General features: G+C 45.9%; 1 protein-coding gene across 1 annotated transcript in view; it reads right to left on the reverse strand.

Annotated features, from left to right (window-relative positions):
• Positions 1-18,117, reverse strand: part of LOC147102392 (multidrug and toxin extrusion protein 1-like) — a 79,022-nt gene that overhangs the window by 50,962 nt on the left and 9,943 nt on the right. The window contains exons 2-5 of the mRNA XM_085964779.1: positions 13,092-13,193; positions 11,270-11,338; positions 6,680-6,828; positions 4,141-4,183 (exon numbers count right to left, since the gene is read on the reverse strand). Of these exons, the coding sequence (XP_085820905.1) occupies positions 4,141-4,183; positions 6,680-6,828; positions 11,270-11,338; positions 13,092-13,193 (363 nt within the window). The remainder of the gene's footprint in view (positions 1-4,140; positions 4,184-6,679; positions 6,829-11,269; positions 11,339-13,091; positions 13,194-18,117) is intronic.

Genomic DNA, 18,117 nt, shown 5'->3' on the forward strand with positions numbered 1-18,117 from the left:
TTCCATACAAGCACTGACTGTAGATGCCAAAAAGGATGACGACGTCACACCTGGACGACTGTCAAAAATGCTAACTGACGCAGAAGAAGTGTTCCAGCAGGGACTCGGAACACTAAAAGGCATAGCAGCAATGATCAAAATAAAGGAAAATGCAAGCCCAAAGTTTTTTTTAAGGCCAGACCGGTACCTTAAGCGATCCGCCCAGCCGTCGAAGCAGAGCTGGAAGGTTTGGAACGTTCAGGAGTACTGTCCAAAGTGGACTGGAGTGAGTGGGCTACACCCATCGTTCCTGTAATGAAGAGGTCGTTGAGTAATACGCCTGGGGAACCAAAGAAGGTTCGCATCTGTGGGGACTTTAAGGTGACAGTGAACCCAGTCCTTCACACTGTACAATATCCGCTTCCGCGGATTGAGGATATTTTCGCCTCGCTATCTGGAGGGAAACGCTTCACTAAGATTGATCTGGCCCAGGCGTACCTGCAAATGGAGGTAGAAGAAGCCTCGAAACAGTACCTCACGATCAACACTCATAAAGGTCTCTACCAATACAACCGGCTGGTGTTCGGAGTAGCATCAGCTCCGGCTATTTGGCAAAGGGCAATGGAAGAAGTCCTGCAAGGGATTCCAGGGACCCAGTGTTATTTGGACGACATCCTGGTCACGGACAAAAATGACAGTGATCACCTCGCCAACCTGGAGCAGGTGCTCACTAGATTGAAGGAATATGGGCTCCGAACTAATCGCCACAAATGAGAGTTTTTCCAGAAGCCGATCTCGTATTGTGGCCATGTTATTGATAAAGAGTGGTTACATAAGTCCCCTGAAAAGATTGAGGCAGTAGTCAAGGCTCCAGCACCGGAAAATGTGTCACAACTGAGGTCGTTCCTCGGGCTGGTGAACTACTACCATACGTTCTTGCCGAATTTGTCTACAGTACTACACCCACTGAACACCCTACTGCAAACGGGGGTACCATGGAAGTGGAGTGACAAATGTAAACGAGCTTTCCAGAAGAGCAAAGCATTGATCACATCAAGAGGTGTTGGCTCATTTCAACCCAGCACTACCAATTCGGTTGGCGTGTGATGCATCACCCTATGGCATTGGAGCGGTGCTGTCGCACAAATTCCTGGACGACTCGGAGAGGCCAGTAGCCTTTGCGTCTCGGTCACTAACCTCAGCCGAGCGTAACTACGCCCAGATTGACAGGGAGGCCCTCAGCCTAGTGTGGGGAGTGAAAAAGTTCAATCACTATCTGCACGGGCAGAAGTTCACCTGGCTGACTGACCACCAACCACTTGTCTCCATCTTTAATCCAAAGAAGGGCGTTCCGGTGATGACTGCGCAACGGCTACAAAGATGGTCCCTTTTTCTAGGGGCGCACCAATATGAAATCGAGTATAAGGGCACGAAACAGCATGGAAACGCTGATGGGCTATCACGCCTGCCACTGCCTACTGCGGAGGAAGCACCAGCAGTGGATCCTGTCGAAATATTTCATTCGACTATAATTGAATGCTTGCCAGTAACTAACGCTGGTATAGAGAAGGAGACCCGAAATGACCCGACACTGTCTCGGGTATATGATTTGACGGTGAAGGAATGGCCAGCACATGGCGACTCACTGTTGCCAGCATTCTCATCCAGAAGAGAACAGCTGTCAGTATGCCAGGGGACCTTGATGTGTGGATCACGAGTGGTAATTCCACCCAAGTTAAGGGAGAGAGTGCTCAATGAGCTTCATGAAGGTCATCTGGGAGGGGTGAAAATGAAAAGCCTTGCTAGGGCTTATGTGTGGTGGCCGGGGATCGATCAGCAAATCGAGGACCTGACAAAGAGCTGCTCAGGATGCCAGAAGGTCCAAAATGCACCACCACATGCCCCTCTACACCCATGGGAGTGGCCCTCATCTCCATGGCAACGGGTGCATATTGATTTTGCTGGTCCATTCATGGACTCAATGTTTTTAATAGCCGTGGATGCGCACTCGAAATGGCCTGAGGTGATCAAAATGTCCTCCACCACCACGGAGAAAACTATTGCAGTCCTACGGACCATTTTTGCCAGGAACGGCTTGCCAGAGCAGATTTGCTCTGATAACGGACCACAGTTTGTGTCCGAAGAGTTTCGAAGATTTATGAAAAGGAATGGGGTAAGGCATTACACATCCGCCCCGTATCATCCAGCCACAAATGGATTGGCTGAGAGGTTCGTACAAACCTTTAAAAAAGCAGTAAAGGCCATGTGCGATGACGACATTCCACTGCAGCATAAGGTGGACAATTTCCTGTTAGCCTACAGAAATGCGACACATGCAGTCACCAACCAGGCCCCGGCCATGATGTTCTTTAACCGAAGGTTGCGACCTCGTCTGGATTTGCTCAGACCAAATGTACGAAGAGATGTTGAGAGTAAGCAATTCCAGCACATCAATGAGAAGCCGACAAGGAGCTTCAATGTAGGGCAACCAGTCTTGGCCCGCGACTACCGAACAGAGAAATGGCAACCAGGAACGATATACACACGGCAGGGGCCACTAATGTATACAGTGGATGTTGGGGAGAACATTGTGAGATGCCATGCTGACCAGTTCCTAGAGTCACAGGAACAAGTCAACCCCATGTCTCGGCCATACGTACCTGGTGAGGAACCCGACGTACAGGTCGCATCTACCTCAGAAACAATAGCATTGGAAGCTGATGAATCAACTGACGACAGGGTGCTAGAATCGCCTCCGCACCAAGAGCGAGACACTCGGGAAAGGCGTTATCCAGAAAGAATCAGGAAGCCTCCCCAAAGACTGAATTTATAAATAGACTATTTTCAGCTAATGTTGCATGTTAAAAGTGTTAATTGTAATTAGTTTGATATTTAATTGTTAAATGAGTGTTATGGTACTGTTAATCTAAAAGGGGAGGAATTGTAATGTATGTACCTTTAAGGGAGAGAACTACTTTTTACAGCCCCTGTATACTGTAGTACCGGCAGTGACCACACCTGTATATAAACCCTGAGTAGTGATCTGTACAGTTAGTTCTAGAGTAACCCTCATTCAGTAAACACCTGTTGTACCGTTTCTCCTGCAGTCTGTGTCTTATTATACACAGACACAACAATTTTCACATTGCTATTTGTGGGATCTTGCTGTCCGCAAATTACTGCCACGTTTCCTACATTACAACAGTGACTACACTTCAAAAGTACCTCATTGGCTGTAAAGCGCTTTGGGACGTCCTGAGGTTGTGAAAGGCGCTATAGAAATGCAAGTCTTTCTTTTTAGCTAGCTCATGAAGGGCGAGAGCAATTGTGGCAACACCGATGCCACCCCAGTTGTGATAAGCTAACTCAGCACAGACTGGGATCAAACCTGGGAAGCTCCCCTGATCCGTATGGCTCAGTACCTCACCAGGCAATGGATTAGCCCACAGAGCAACTTTTCTTCATTGGACTGCCCCCATTTCAGGTAAAAACGGACTTTGCGGAACACCTCCGTTCAGTCCGTAAGGGTGACCCAGAGCTTCCGGTGGCCTGTCACTTTAATTCTCCGCTCCACTCCCACTCCGACCTCTCTGTCCTCGGCCTCTTACACTGTTCCAACGAAGCTCAACGTAAGCTCGAGGAACAGCACCTCATCTTTCGATTAGGCGCTTTACAGCCTTCTGGACTCAACATTGCGTTCAACAATTTCAGACCATAACCTCGGCCCCTATTTTTTCCACATGGCAGCTGTTGATGATTCTGCCGTTCCATTTACACCCCCTCCAGACTCATCTATTGTTTCTTTACTTATCCCATTACTATCGTCTTTTGCCTCGCACCATCATCCCTTATGTCATTTAATCGCTCCTGCCTTCCACCCTATCACAGACCTTCCCTTTTGTTCTTTCCTCCCCTCCCCACTTTCCCTGCCCCTGCCCTTTCTTAAAATCTGTTACATCTCTAACTTTTTCCAGTTCTAATGAAAGGTCATCGAACTGAAACGTTAACCCTGTTTCTCTCTCCTCGATGTTGCCTGACCCGCTGAGTATTCCCAGTATTTTCTGTTTTATTTCAGATTTCCAGCATCTGCAGTATTTTGCTTTTGAACAACTGACTTCAGTTCAATAACGAGCTTTGTGCTACCTACAATAATTTACTTACAGGAAGGCCAGGAATAAATATCTTCACATAGAGCTGTGTTAACCTGCAAGAAAAATACGAGATGCTGGTAAGAATATGGAGACCAGAGAACATCACCATCTGTAACCAAAGGTAAATTCAAAATACAAGCTAGAAGGTCATGCAATGCATCAAAAGCAGTCAGGGGCATGGAGCAGTCTGGTCTGGTGTTTAACTGGCATTGCATCCAACTCCCATCAAGATGGTGAGTTTAAACTGCAGCAAGAGCCGTCATTCAAACTTGCTTAAGGGGGAGCTCTGTGGGGAGTGTGTTTTGGACAAGGCACTTCCCTTTAAAAAAAAAGAGAAAGTGACCAGAAATTTATTTGATGTGGTTTCAGGAATGTAAATGCTATTGTTAATGTTAGGGTCACTCCACTCCACTCCACTCCATCCAACTCCAACTCCACTCCAGCCCATCCAACTTCACTCCACTCCACTCCATCCAACTCCACCTCCACCCCATCCAACTCCACTCCACTTCACTCCACCCCATCCAACTCCACTCCACTCCACCCCATCCAACTCCACCTCCACTCCAGCCCATCCACCTCCACCCCACCCCCCCCTCCACCCGTGCTCTGAAGCTGCTCAACTTTGGGAAATTATGGTACAGACAGGGAAATCTATGTCCACAGCCTGTAACATGGTTTTCTTGGGTTGGGAAGTCCTTGAGTGGCTTTCAAGCCAATGACCCCAGCTGCTTTCAGTAGAGAGGATGTTACTTCTAACTCAAAACAAAAAGAGCAACAACTCTACTCACAGTTCTTCGTGATGGCAACAGAAGGGACAGAAATTTCTTTTGAGGCCATTATTTTCTATACAAAGGCAGAGTACTTTGAACAACAAGTATTCCCCTTACACTACTAGGGGGAAAAATTTGGTTGCTTTGCGCCTTCCGTTACCACCCTAATGGGGCGCAAAGCAACTAGCGCCTGGGCGTGGTGATGTTTGTGCCGCTCGCAAAATTGACCAGACATTTTGCGGCGACACTAAACACTACCGCCATGATCTCCTGCGCCTGCAGATCGTGACATTAGTCAAGCGTGCAACGCCCCGGACCAGATATTGAGTGGCGCCCCCTGCCTTACTGCCTGCCGCTAGCAACAACAGGTTGAGGGGAGCATTTTGCAGTCGGGAAGGGACTGGGGGAGCGCTATTTAAAAGCAACCGCTTCCTGCATTTTTTTGTCGGCGATATTTTTGCACCACGCATTCTGAGAGAGAGAGAGAGACACTTCTGAAGAGATTGAACGCTGTGTGAAGGAGTTTTGGGTACTGAGCAGCGCTTTGCAGGTTCATTTTGATTTGACCTTCCTTGCATCAATTTACAAGAGACTATGGGGGCTGCACTGAACACTTTCCCTGGGCCTCTCCATTGTTCTTTCCAGCAGATTTGATGTACAGGTCTCTCCAGGCCGAGATTCAAGGCTGCAATGAGTAGGGTGTGGATGGAGAGCAAGATCGACCCAATCCCCTTTACGAACTGGCCGGCGCCAGTGTGTCTATGTTCCATTGCGCCCCAAACAGGGCGATACCGAATTTCTCCCCCCTAGTTCTCTGTCATAAAGCAATATGTGGCTACAAAGCTTTTATATCAGGAGAAAATACAAATAGATGTGACAGAGTGGCCATTACTGACTGGCTGCGAAGAGTCAGCCTGTCCATCCAGCAAAGAGTTTGGGTAGAAAGGGAAGAATAAGGCCCCTTATTCACACGAAAGTTTAAATCTAACTGTGTGTCAGTTTTGGTTCAGTGGTAGCACTCTCGTCTCTGAGTCTGAAGGTCATGGGTACAAGCCCTAATCTAGAGACGTAAGCACATAATCTTGGCTGACACTGCAGTACAGTACCGAGGGAGTGCTACACTGTCAGAGGTGCCGTTGTTCAGATAAGACATTAACTGAGGTCCTGTGTCCTCTCAGGTGGACAAAAAAAGCCCCACTCAAAGAAGAGCAGGGGCATTCTCCCAGTGTCCTCATTTATCCTTTAACCAACATCCGTAGTCATTTATCTCACTGCTGTTTGTGGGACCTTGCTGCGTACAAATTGGCTGCCGTATTTCCCGATGTGACTGTACCTCAACGGCCGTGAGCCGCTTTGAAATGTCCTGCGGTTGTGAAAGGCGCTATATAAATCAAAGTTCTTTCTTTCTTTATGATAGGAACATTTCTCTCCCTTTTCTTTTTCTAAGTTAGTTCCTCACCCTCTTGAAATGCCCTCATGTCACGCACCCATTCCTAAACCAACTGGACAGTACATGGCCAGTTGCCAGTGTTTTCCCAATGCTGGGTATCAGGTAGTGCCCAGAGCAAGATGCATAGATTTACCTTCTCGTTCCCCCACCTGACCACTGCTAGATCCTGGCCCACCTGAGATTGGGACTTGACGTGGAACCTGCGATTCCACAGACCAGTTTCTTCGGGAACACCGAGTTGCTCTTTCATTGGGCTCAAAAGGGTGGCTTTACTTTCTAAAAACGTTTACACTCAAACCACCACCATAAAACAGAAGGACTCTCACTTGGCCACCTCGGGAGGCTGCTTGACAGCCAACAGGATGCGTTCAATGTTAATGAAGAGCGCCCAGCAGGGAAAGCAGAATATCAAGAGAATGAGAATCCCTCTTTGGAGAATCACCCCAATTCGCTTCAAGTTTTTACAGCCATATGTCTGAAAATCAGAACATAAATAAACTTTTTCAGTGCATATAGTTTTTATTGCGGAGTTGCAATGTTTTTTGGACTGATTACATAACTCTGTTAGATACAATTTTTTCCAATCAAAAAAACTAACCGCAACAAAGTACTTTCCAACAAAACAATTTGTAACTCGTGCGCTCTATATGTAACGTTATCTTGAAAAATTACAGATCATGCCCAGTGAAAAGAGAAGGCTCAGATGATAAGTCCAAAGGGAATGTTACAGTCCGAGAAACTGTAAGAAAACAGCTTTCTAAAAAGGATACATTAACCCCTAGTGGATTGATCACATTTCTCAGGCAAGTATTAAGCTATTTAATATTCTATGCCTTGCTGCTTCTGTGTATCATTATATTCATGAATAAATCCCAAACAGTAGAAAGTGGCATAGTGGTTTGTATTTTCTGTTGTCTGAGGTAATGGAAGATGTAGTGGATACTCTATGTATTCTCCAGTGTGCAAGCGGGGGTTTTCGACAATAGGCTGTGCCAATCCATATATGGATTGGCGCAGCCTATTGTCCTCGTAGGGGAATCTAGAACTAGGGGGCATAACTTCAGACTAAGGGGGCACCCTTTTAAATCGGAAATGAGGAGGAATTTCTTCTCTCAGAGGGTCGTGAATCTTTGGAATTCCAAAGAGAGCGGACGAGGCTGGGTCATTGAATATATTCAAAGTGGAGATAGAGAGATTTTTGAAAGGTAAGGGAGTCAAGGGTTATGGGGAGCGGGCAGGGAAGTGGAGTTGAGGCCAAGATCAGATCAGCCATGATCTTATTGAATGGCGGAGCAGGCTCAAGGGGCCGAATGGCCGACTCCTGCTCCTATTTCTTATGTTCTTATGACAAAGATTAAAACAGTAGGTTTCAGTTCATAAGAGGCTCGTTTATAGAAATTGTTATCAAGCAATTTATAGGGAAAAAGGTGTTGGCGAAAAGCCTGAACTGTAACAGTAGTCACTTGGACACAGTGCTTGATGTCTAACCAATTTAATAAGAAGGGATGCCTTGTGGTGTTACTCGGAGGAACTGACCAGAGGCGGAGATGGGGAATGTGGAATTGGCCTATTTGAGCAGTTTGGAAGTCAGAGGACTCGGGCCGGCTCCCCTGGAGCAGGATGCAGAGGCAAAGTACTCGGGATAGGATCCTGGGCTGCGCGCCAAGCAATTGGGCAGACCCGCCTGAACAGAGCAGAGCCAGAGCACTGGGGCCAGCGGTTCAGGAAACAAACCAAACAATTTTCAGTAACACCTTCACCAGGCAGTGAGGTTGTGAATAAGCATGTGTCATAGAATCATAGGGGCAAAAATTGGGTCGCTCCCCCTTGGGGCGGGCTGCTCCTGTAGCCAACTGGTCCAGGCAGTGAGTAGCTGAACCACAGAGACCTGAAAGATTCAGGGTTTGATCTCAAGCAGGGAAGCAGGACCAGTACTGCAACTGCCCTATTTATGGAGATGAATTAAAGGACCAGGATCTTCACCCAATCCCCCCCTGTGGAGTAGTGTTTCACCCCCCCCCCCACCACCTCTGGTGCAATCTCACTGGCCATTAGTAATCATGTGATCTTTCAAATGTTCATGATACTTTTAAGCAACCTCATTGGCTAATAGTAATCGCAGGACTGTTCGATTTGTGTCACTTTCTCGCAATCTCATTGGCTGCTGGTAAGTGCGTGACCAACTAGACTGCCAATCAAACATGGAACAGTGCGCTGGGCCAATGTCAGTAAAGACGAGGGAGGAGGAGCAGGGATAGTTGTGTTTTAGTTTACAGATTAACGGCTCACTGGTCTCTCTTTTGCAGTAACCGTTGCTCGTTGGTTTTGGAGGCTGCGTTTGGTTTGGGGGAAATGAGGTGACTGAAAAATCTCGTCCATCATTGGTCCACAGTGACCACATGACCAACAAGCAATGACATCGCCAACAGTGACATCACGGGAAAAGTTTTAACGGATTGCTACTGGCTCATGTAAATAGAATGTAAATCAGGAGTTCAATATCCTCGTCCTATTATAGAGCTACAACAGAGCTGTCGTATCAGCAGGCGAGTACTGCACTCCTTGACCACTTATGGCTGGCCAGATTACAAGGGAGACATTCAAGCACTGGAGGCAGTGGACAGAAGAGCGAAGAGGCTGCTCCTTAATGTCAAACAGTTAGAAGAAAAGATTTTAAAACCACTGGCTTTTCAGCCCGGAAAGGGAGCATCCGAGGGGTAATTTTACAGAGGTACATGAAACAATAAAAGGGAATTTAAAAAAAAAAATTGTTTATGGGATGTGGGCGTCGCTGGCAAGGCCGGCATTTATTGCCCATCCCCGATTGCCCTCGAGAAGGTGGTGGTGAGCCGCCGCCTTGAACCGCAGAGGGCAGTTAAGAGTCAACCACATTGCGGCGAGTCTGGAGTCACATATGGGCCAAACCAGGTAAGGACAGCAGATTTCCTTCCCTAAAGGACATTAGTTGAACCAGATGGGTTTTTACGACAATCTGGTCGTTTTATGGTCACCATTACTGATACGAGCTTTTTATTCCAGATTTATTTAATTAAATTTAAATTCCCCAGCTGCCGCGGTGGGATTTGAACTCACGTCATGGGGCTGGATTTTCTCAATGGGGAGCTTTTGTAGGCGGGACTCCTACTTGTTGGGTTTTAGTCCCGCCTCCATCGACTTGTGGCCAACCCACGCTACTTTCCCTTGATTGACCTGGTTAAGCCCGCCCAGCAGGCTCAGCAGGCCAATTAAGGGAAAGCCAGTTACTGGCGACGTCAGCGAGTGACGTTTCATCTGTCGAGAGCTTTTGACAGATGAAATGTCAGCGTTTGACGGCTCTGTGAAGCTGTCAAACACTGACAATCTGTCCTCTAAGTTGAGTCCTTCCACTCAGGCTCAGTTGGAGATCTCTCCTGAGCAGAAAGCAGAAGGCTGCAGCTTTTGACACTTCAGCAGCCATTCTGCTTTCTGTGCCGGTGAGCTGAGGGACTCCCGAGACCTGAAGGGATGAAACCTGCAGGAAGAAGTAAAGGTAAGTAAAACTTAGTAAAACACTTTACACACACCTCACACACTTACCTCTGCACACTTGCACTCATCACTCACCTGCACACCGGACATCTCGGCCCCTCCGACCCCCACAGACCGACGGCCCACCTCGCTGACCCTGGCGAGGTTCGGAGCCGTCGGGAAGCCCACACTTCAGGACTGAAAATAGGGATTCTCCAAAAAACTGCCTGCTAACTACCTGTTAACAGGCAGTTAATTGGCACTAATCCCCTTCCCGCCTCGGGGAGGTGGCTCCCAGCGCGGGTCGGGTACCCACCTCCTGGGAAGATGGCATGGAGGAGGGTTGGGGGCGGGGTGGGTACCCGCCCCCAGATTCTGCCATTTTCCCATCAGTCCTGCCTCCTTACCCACCTCCCCAGGGCTGGGAAAATTCCCCTCATGGAATAGGCAAGTGTGGAATATTATTTAAATTAAATTGCGAGAGTAGGACAAATTGCCTTTAATGTAGTAAAACATCCCAAGGCGCTTCACAGGAGCAAATATCAAACAAAATTTGACACCGAGCCACATAAGGAGATATTAGGACAGGTGAGTTTCACACTAGTCAATCTAAAACTGATATCAGAACGTTCTTATTTACACTGAGTGATGATCAACACTTGAAATGGATTTCTACAGCGAGTTGTGAAGGCGAAAAGCTTAGAACCATTTAAGAAGGGGTACTTCAGGCTCTTTCGAGATGAATTTAATTAAAATAGGCTGAACGACCTTCCTTGCCTGTAATTATCTTGCGAGTAATGGAATAGCAGGAATTTAGAAACATATGTGGAAAGTAATAAATTTACTTTTAATGATATTTTGTGCCTGAACAAAGGCCATGAGCAATCACCTGGTGCTTAAATATTATAATGAACCTTTCGCTGTTTAATTACTCTTTGGGTATATATTTAACAATTTTATAACAGACAATCTGCACCATTTTATTTTTTAACCTCAATCTTTGCTTTATGATAGGCGATCTCATTTGAATTCCTTGTGAGTCTCATTAATTATTGAAACTGGTAACAGTGACAGAGATTGGTGGCATAAAGATCACCTCGTGCTGTGTAAGGTTACCTGCAAGGAAAATTAATGGGGAGAATGAGCTCTGGAATCAGGAAAGCATTGACATGACATTGCAATCAGCACGGGTTAGAATTTGCATTGGAATCAGAATCAATTGTAAAATGAGATTAGAATTACCATAGAAATCAGACAGCAATTAGACGGAAATCAGTCCCGTGGTGCCAAGTGTATTTACCCTCAGAGCCAATGGGAGAATACAGTAGAGAAGGTTAAGAAAGAATAAAAAACAACTTTCTTCACTAGTTAAAGATCCATCTGCAGTACAGTCTGCAATCTGCGCCTACCTGAGATATGAGTGTGTCACAAGCTGAACACAACCCGACACCTATGGAGATACCAGATACATTTATAACCTGCGCAAAAGAAAAGAAAAGAATGAGTAATATAGTTGTAGGCGCCACTAATATGCTATGAAAATAATAATGCATTTCATTTACAGACATTAATATTTTCTGTCTCCTTCAATTTTCTCCCCATAGGTACTAGTTTGGTGGGGTGCAGCTCCAGGATACTGGCAACTCTCTGACTTCAACCATGTGTGAGCCAAGTTAGTGAGCACGGACCGACTATTCCACTGTGGAAGGTATCAGAGTTAAACCCAACCCCGCTCTTGTTCAAAACCCTCTCAACCACACTTTCAGGAGTCGTCACTGGATCGCAATTAGTTAAAATTTCTATAGCGTCGTTCACAACCTCAGGATGTCCCAAAGCGCTTTACAGCCAATGGAGCACTTTTTGAAGTGTAGTCACTGTTGTAATGTAGGAAACACAGCAGCCAATTTGCACACAGCAAGCTCCCACAAACAGCAATGTGATAATGACCAGATAATCTGTTTTTTTAGTGATGTTGATTGAGGGATAAATATTGGCCAGGACACCGGGGAGAACTCCCCTGCTCTCCTTCGAAATAGTGCCATGGGATCTTTTACATTCACCCGAGAGACAGGGCCCTCTGTTGAACATCTCATCCAAAAGACGGCACCTCTGACAGTGCAGCACTCCCTCAGCACTGCATTGGAGTGTCAGCCTAGATTTTGTGCTCAAATCTCTGGAGTGGGACTGTGAACCCACAACCTTCTGACTCAAAGGCGAGAGTGTGACCCACTGAGCCACGGCTGACACAGGATCTCTGGCTGACTTTCCCTTTTCTTGGCTCAGTGGGTAGTGTTATGTTCATTAATAAATAGACATTCTTATTATGAACACAGCTAGCTTCTAGCTAGTCATTTATTCAGTACACGTTCTCTAGGTACAGTATCTGTAGAGATGCAGCATGTGTGCTCCTGTGTGCAGGCTGCCATCTTGACTGTTGCCTTGTGGGTAGCCTAGTGCCTCATGGGTAATGTAGTCTTAATATATATACAGCTGGGTAGTGTAGTCTTATACATACAGCTATATACAGCTCTACGGCTCCACCTAGTGTCCACTATAGAATGACATGTTATTGATCATTACAGGTAGCACTCGCGCCTCCGAATCAGAAGGATGTTGGTTCACATCCCATTCCAGGGACTTGACTTGAGCACAAAAATCTAGGCTGACACTACAATGCCAGTGCTGAGGGAGTGCGGCACTGTCGGAGGTGCCGTCTTTCAGGTGAGACGTTAAACCGAGGCCCCGTCTGCTCTCTCGGGTGGATGTAAAAGATCCCACGGCCACTATTTCAACGAAGAGCTGGGGAGTTCTCCCCGGTGTCCTGGGCTCATTCCTCAACTAACATTGCTAGAACAGATTATCTGGTCATTATTAGCGACTTCACTTCAAAAAGTACTTCATTGACTGTAAAGCGCTCTGGGACATCCTAAAAGGTGCTATATAAATGCAAGTCTCTTTTTTCTTTTTCCTTACTGAAAGGCAAGTGCACTGTTGTCTCTTCTGAGACCAGCTGAATCAGCAGAGACCAGCGATTGAACCTGGGACTTTCTCAGGCTGTTTGACTCAGTTATCGCACAGTGACGCCCTCCAAATATGTTGTTTTTCTTTGAAAGAGGCACTCCATCTGTTAATAAACACATTGTTTTAAATCGATATGATCTGCTGCAGCTCAGCTTGTACTTTACAAGACAGGTACAGCTACACAATAAATCATTTGGTAAACACACTTACCGCTGTGGCAATTGAAACGGCATCCAACTCAACTTTTCCTAAATGTCCACAGAATATGGAGCTGACAATATTTATATTATAGGCCAGCAAGTGTGTCAAAAACTGTAGAAAAACAAAAAATTGGCCATTAAGTTTTGATACAAATTTTTGTTATTTAAACAAAACTTCACAGACTTTAGGCTAACAAAACCAGTTTATATATTTCTTAACTCACACAGTTCCCTCATGTTACAAGTTACAGTAATCACAAGAACATTTAGCACTATTTTACACAGATGCACGTTAGTGAATTGCCTGTGATGTTGCCCCGTCATCAGTTGATGAATTATATATTTTTTAATTACATACACAATGTGTATTCTGGGCACCGCACTTTAGAAAGGATGTCGAGGCCTTGGAGAGGGTGCAGAAGAGATTTACCAGAAAGTACCAGGGATTAAGGGCTTCAGTTATGTGGAGAGACTGGAGAAACTGGGGTTGGTCTCCTTAGAGCAGAAAAGGTTAAGGGGAGATTGTGATGAAATAACTGTGTTCTGATATTTGTACTTGTAATGTCTGGAATGTTCCACCGGGGGGAACCACTAATGCTCCTCCTGGCCCCGCCCCTCTTCTGGTATGTTCTACCAAGGGCTCGGTCGATGATGAACTCTGTTAACTCTGCCATGATTCTTACTTAATAAAAGGCTTCAGTCTTAAGCTTTAACTTCACGGATTCAGGGCAGTTATTTGGCACATCAATTTTATTAAGTAACAACTTTTGGAAGATGGATCGATTTTTGAAACCAGAGCGTCTGGATATCGATCCCCATTCGGCAGATGCATCGAAGAAATTTACGCATTGGCTCCGATGTTTTGAACACTTCATCGCATCATCGACCGATCCGACGGTTAACAAGTTGGGTCTTCTAACCAACTTGGTAAGTCATCAAACTTACTCTATAATTGAAGATATTACTACATATGAAGAGGCCCTCGCAGCTCTTAAAGCCCAGTACCTTAAGTCGGTTAACGAAGTATACGCCAGGTATCTCCTGTCTACTCGCAGACAATTACCCGAGGAATCTCTGGACGATTTCCTGCAGGACCTTAAGGCTTTGGCTAAGGGTTGCAACAAGGCTGTCTCTGCCATAGTGTATCAGGAAAAGCCATCCGCGATTCTTTCATATCTGGCCTCCGATCTAATTATATTAGACAGAGACGCCTCGAGAACGACTAGTTAGTTTTAAAAACGGTCGTCGCTGCTGCTCAATCGTTAGATGTAGCCCAGAAGAATTCAGAAGTGTATGCATCAGCCCATGCATCTCTCTCAGCCTCGTGTGTTCTGAGTATGGAGGCATCCATAACACCAATGGAGCCCCCACTTAATCCTATTGTTGCGGCTGTGCCCCATGGGTCTAAGTGTTATTTTTGTGGCCAATCTAAACACCCCAGGCAAAGTTGCCCAGCCAGAGAGGCTACCTGTTTTAAATGTAAGAAACGGGGACATTTTAGTAAAGTGTGTAAGGGTAATCCTGTACCCGATGTCTTCTCTGCTGCCGCCTATCGTTTTACTCTAGCCTCGGCTACGGTTGACCAGACCATACCGTGTTCCTTGTCAAAATCTATGATGGACATTAAGATTAATGGTCGTCCTACTGGGTGTTTGATAGACTGTGGCAGTACTGAAAGTTTTATACACCCCAATCTTGTTAACTCCTGTTCATTGAAGGTGTATCCTACTCGAAGAGAAATTGTGATGGCGTCCAAATCCCTTACTTCGGAGGTAACTGGATATTGTAAAGTCACATTGACCGTTAAGGATACGGAGTATAAGGACTTTAAACTCCTCATATTACCTCAGTTGTGTGTGAACTTAATATTAGGCTTGGACTTCCAGTGTCAGCATGAGAGCGTTACCCTTAAGTATGGTGGATCTCAGCCTCCGCTCACAGTCTGCGGCCTTTCTACTTTAAACGTAAGTCCGCCTTCTTTGTTTGCGAACCTTGCTCCTAATTGTAGACCTATAGCGACTAAGAGTCGACGGTATAGTTCAGAAGATAAAACATTTATAAAAGAGGAAGTGGAAAGGCTTCAACGGGAGGGAATCATCGAACACAGTGGTAGCCCGTGGCGTGCCCAGGTGGTGGTGGTTAAAACTAATGAGAAGAAAAGACTTGTGGTCGATTATAGCCAGACTATAAACTTGTATACCCAATTAGACACCTATCCTTTGCCTCGTATTTCTGAGATGGTGAACCAGATAGCTCAGTACTGCGTGTTCTCCACCATTGATTTAAAGTCTGCCTACCATCAACTCCCCATCAAAATAGAAGACCGACCTTATATGGCCTTCGAAGCTAATGGGCGCCTGTACCAATTCCTTCGGGTGCCCTTTGGAGTGACGAATGGGGTATCCGTCTTCCAACGGGAGATGGATCGTATGGTGGATGAATACGCGTTGGAAGCAACATTCCCGTACCTGGACAATGTTACCATCTGTGGGCGTGACCAACGGGAGCATGATCAAAATCTCGCGAAGTTCCTAGAGACTGCAAAGAGGTTATACCTGACCTACAACGAAAACAAGTGTACCTTCAATACTACACGTTTGTGTATTCTTGGTTGCATTGTGGAGAATGGGGTAATCAGGCCAGACCCTGAAAGATTACGCCCACTTAAGGAATTACCTTTACCTCACACTGTAAAAGCTTTAAGAAGGTGTCTGGGATTCTTCTCGTACTATGCCCAGTGGGTGGCTAGCTACTCAGATAAAGTCCGACCTCTTATTAAGTCGACGTCTTTTCCGCTATTGGCGGAAGCTCAGGAGGCTTTCCTTAATATCAAACGGGACATTGAGAAGGCAGTGGTATGTGCCGTGGATGAGAAGATCCCATTTCAAGTGGAAAGTGATGCATCTGATTTTGCGTTGGCAGCAACTCTTAACCAAGCTGGTAGACCAGTAGCTTTCTTCTCTCGTACATTGCAAGGACCAGAAGTTCGACATTCTTCAGTGGAAAAGGAGGCACAGGCAATTATTGAAGCAGTCAGGTATTGGAGACATTATCTCGCTGGCCAACGTTTTACACTCATTACTGACCAGCGATCTGTGGCCTTTATGTTCAACACTAAGCAGAGAGGCAAGATCAAAAATGATAAGATTTTAAGATGGCGAATAGAACTGTCAACATATGACTATGATATTCAGTACAGGCCTGGAGTATTTAATGAGCCATCGGATGCTTTGTCACGAGGAGTATGTGCTAGTCTAGGTACAGATAAGCTTCAAAGTCTCCACGACGCACTCTGCCACCCTGGGGTTACCAGAATGAACCACTTCATTAAGTCCCACAATCTACCCTACTCTATTGAGGAGGTCCGGACAATGACCAGAACCTGTCATGTTTGTGCTGAATGCAAACCCCGCTTCTATAAGCCGTCCGAGCCAGCTCATCTTATTAAAGCAACTCGACCATTTGAGCCTCGATTTTAAAGGTCCCCTTCCATCGAGCGACCGTAATGTCTATTTTCTTAATATTATAGACGAGTACTCTCGGTTCCCTTTTGTTATCCCCTGTCCGGATGTGACTAGTGCTGTTGTAATTAAATGCCTCTGCCAACTGTTTTCCTTGTTCGGCATGCCTAACTATATACATAGTGATAGGGGTTCTTACTTTATGAGCGAAGAATTACGACAGTTTTTGCTATCGAAGGGGATTACAACGAGTAGAACTACCAGCTATAACCCTCGTGGTAATGGGCAGGTCGAGAAAGAAAATGCGACAGTGTGGAAGGCTATCATACTGTCTCTGAAGTCACGAGGCCTGCCGACCTCTCGCTGGCAGGATGTCCTGCCAGACGTGCTGCATTCCATAAGGTCTCTTTTGTGCACAGCGACGAATGCCACCCCTCATGAAAGAATGTTTAGTTTTCCAAGAAAAGCTACTAATGGAGTATCGTTACCCACATGGTTGACGACCACGGGCCCTGTGTTGTTGCACAGACATGTGAGAGGCCACAAGACTGATCCACTGGTGGAGGAAGTACAACTCCTCCATGCTAATCCCCAGTATGCGTATATTCAATATTCGGATGGGCGAGAGGATACGGTCTCTATTAAAGATCTTGCACCTGCTGGAGCTCGAAAAGAGTTCGACTCAGAGTAGAGTTTTCAATCGTGGTATTGGACCTTCAGAGACACAAACCCTCAGTGTGGAAAATACTGATGATTCTGGGAATTCGAATGAACCGGAGTTAGTACTCCGGGAGGAGCCTCAGCAAGAGTTACGTCGTTCCCAGAGGATTATCAGACCTCCTGACAGACTGAATCTATAGCAGGGGGTGAATGTGATGAAATAACTGTGTTCTGATATTTGTACTTGTAATGTCTGGAATGTTCCACCGGGGGGGAACCACTAATGCTCCTCCCTGGCCCCGCCCCTCTTCTGGTATGTTCTACCAAGGGCTCGGTCGATGATGAACTCTGTTAACTCTGCCATGATTCTTACTTAATAAAAGGCTTCAGTCTTAAGCTTTAACTTCACGGATTCAGGGCAGTTATTTGGCACATCAGAGATTTTATGTAGGTGTTCAAAATCATGAGGATTTTGATAGAGCAAATGAGGAGAAACTGTTTCCAGTGGCAGAAGGGTCGGTAACCTGAGGACACAGATTTAATGCAATTGGCAAAAGAACCAGAGGTGAAATGAGATTATTTTTTTTACACTGCAAGTTGTTGTGATCTGGAATGCACTGCCTGAAAAGGGCGGTGGAAGCTGATTCATTAGTAACTTTCAAAAGGAAATTGGATAAATACTTGAAGGGAGAAAATTTGCAGGACTGTGGGGAAAGGGCAGGGGGGGTGGGACGAATCGGATAGCTCTACCAAAGAGCTGACACACGCACGATGGGCCGAATGGCCTTCTTATGTGCTGTATCATCCTATGATTCTACACAAGATGGCAACAGAGTTGCTCCACACAGCTATCGAGTGACCAGATTCTACTGAATGGGAAATTTTGACTTACAAATTACGATGGTAAAATTTTCA

This window comes from Somniosus microcephalus, chromosome 22 (assembly GCF_052327205.1).
Source record: "Somniosus microcephalus isolate GS21.2 chromosome 22, FLI_Smic_1.0, whole genome shotgun sequence".
Taxonomy (NCBI): domain Eukaryota; kingdom Metazoa; phylum Chordata; class Chondrichthyes; order Squaliformes; family Somniosidae; genus Somniosus; species Somniosus microcephalus.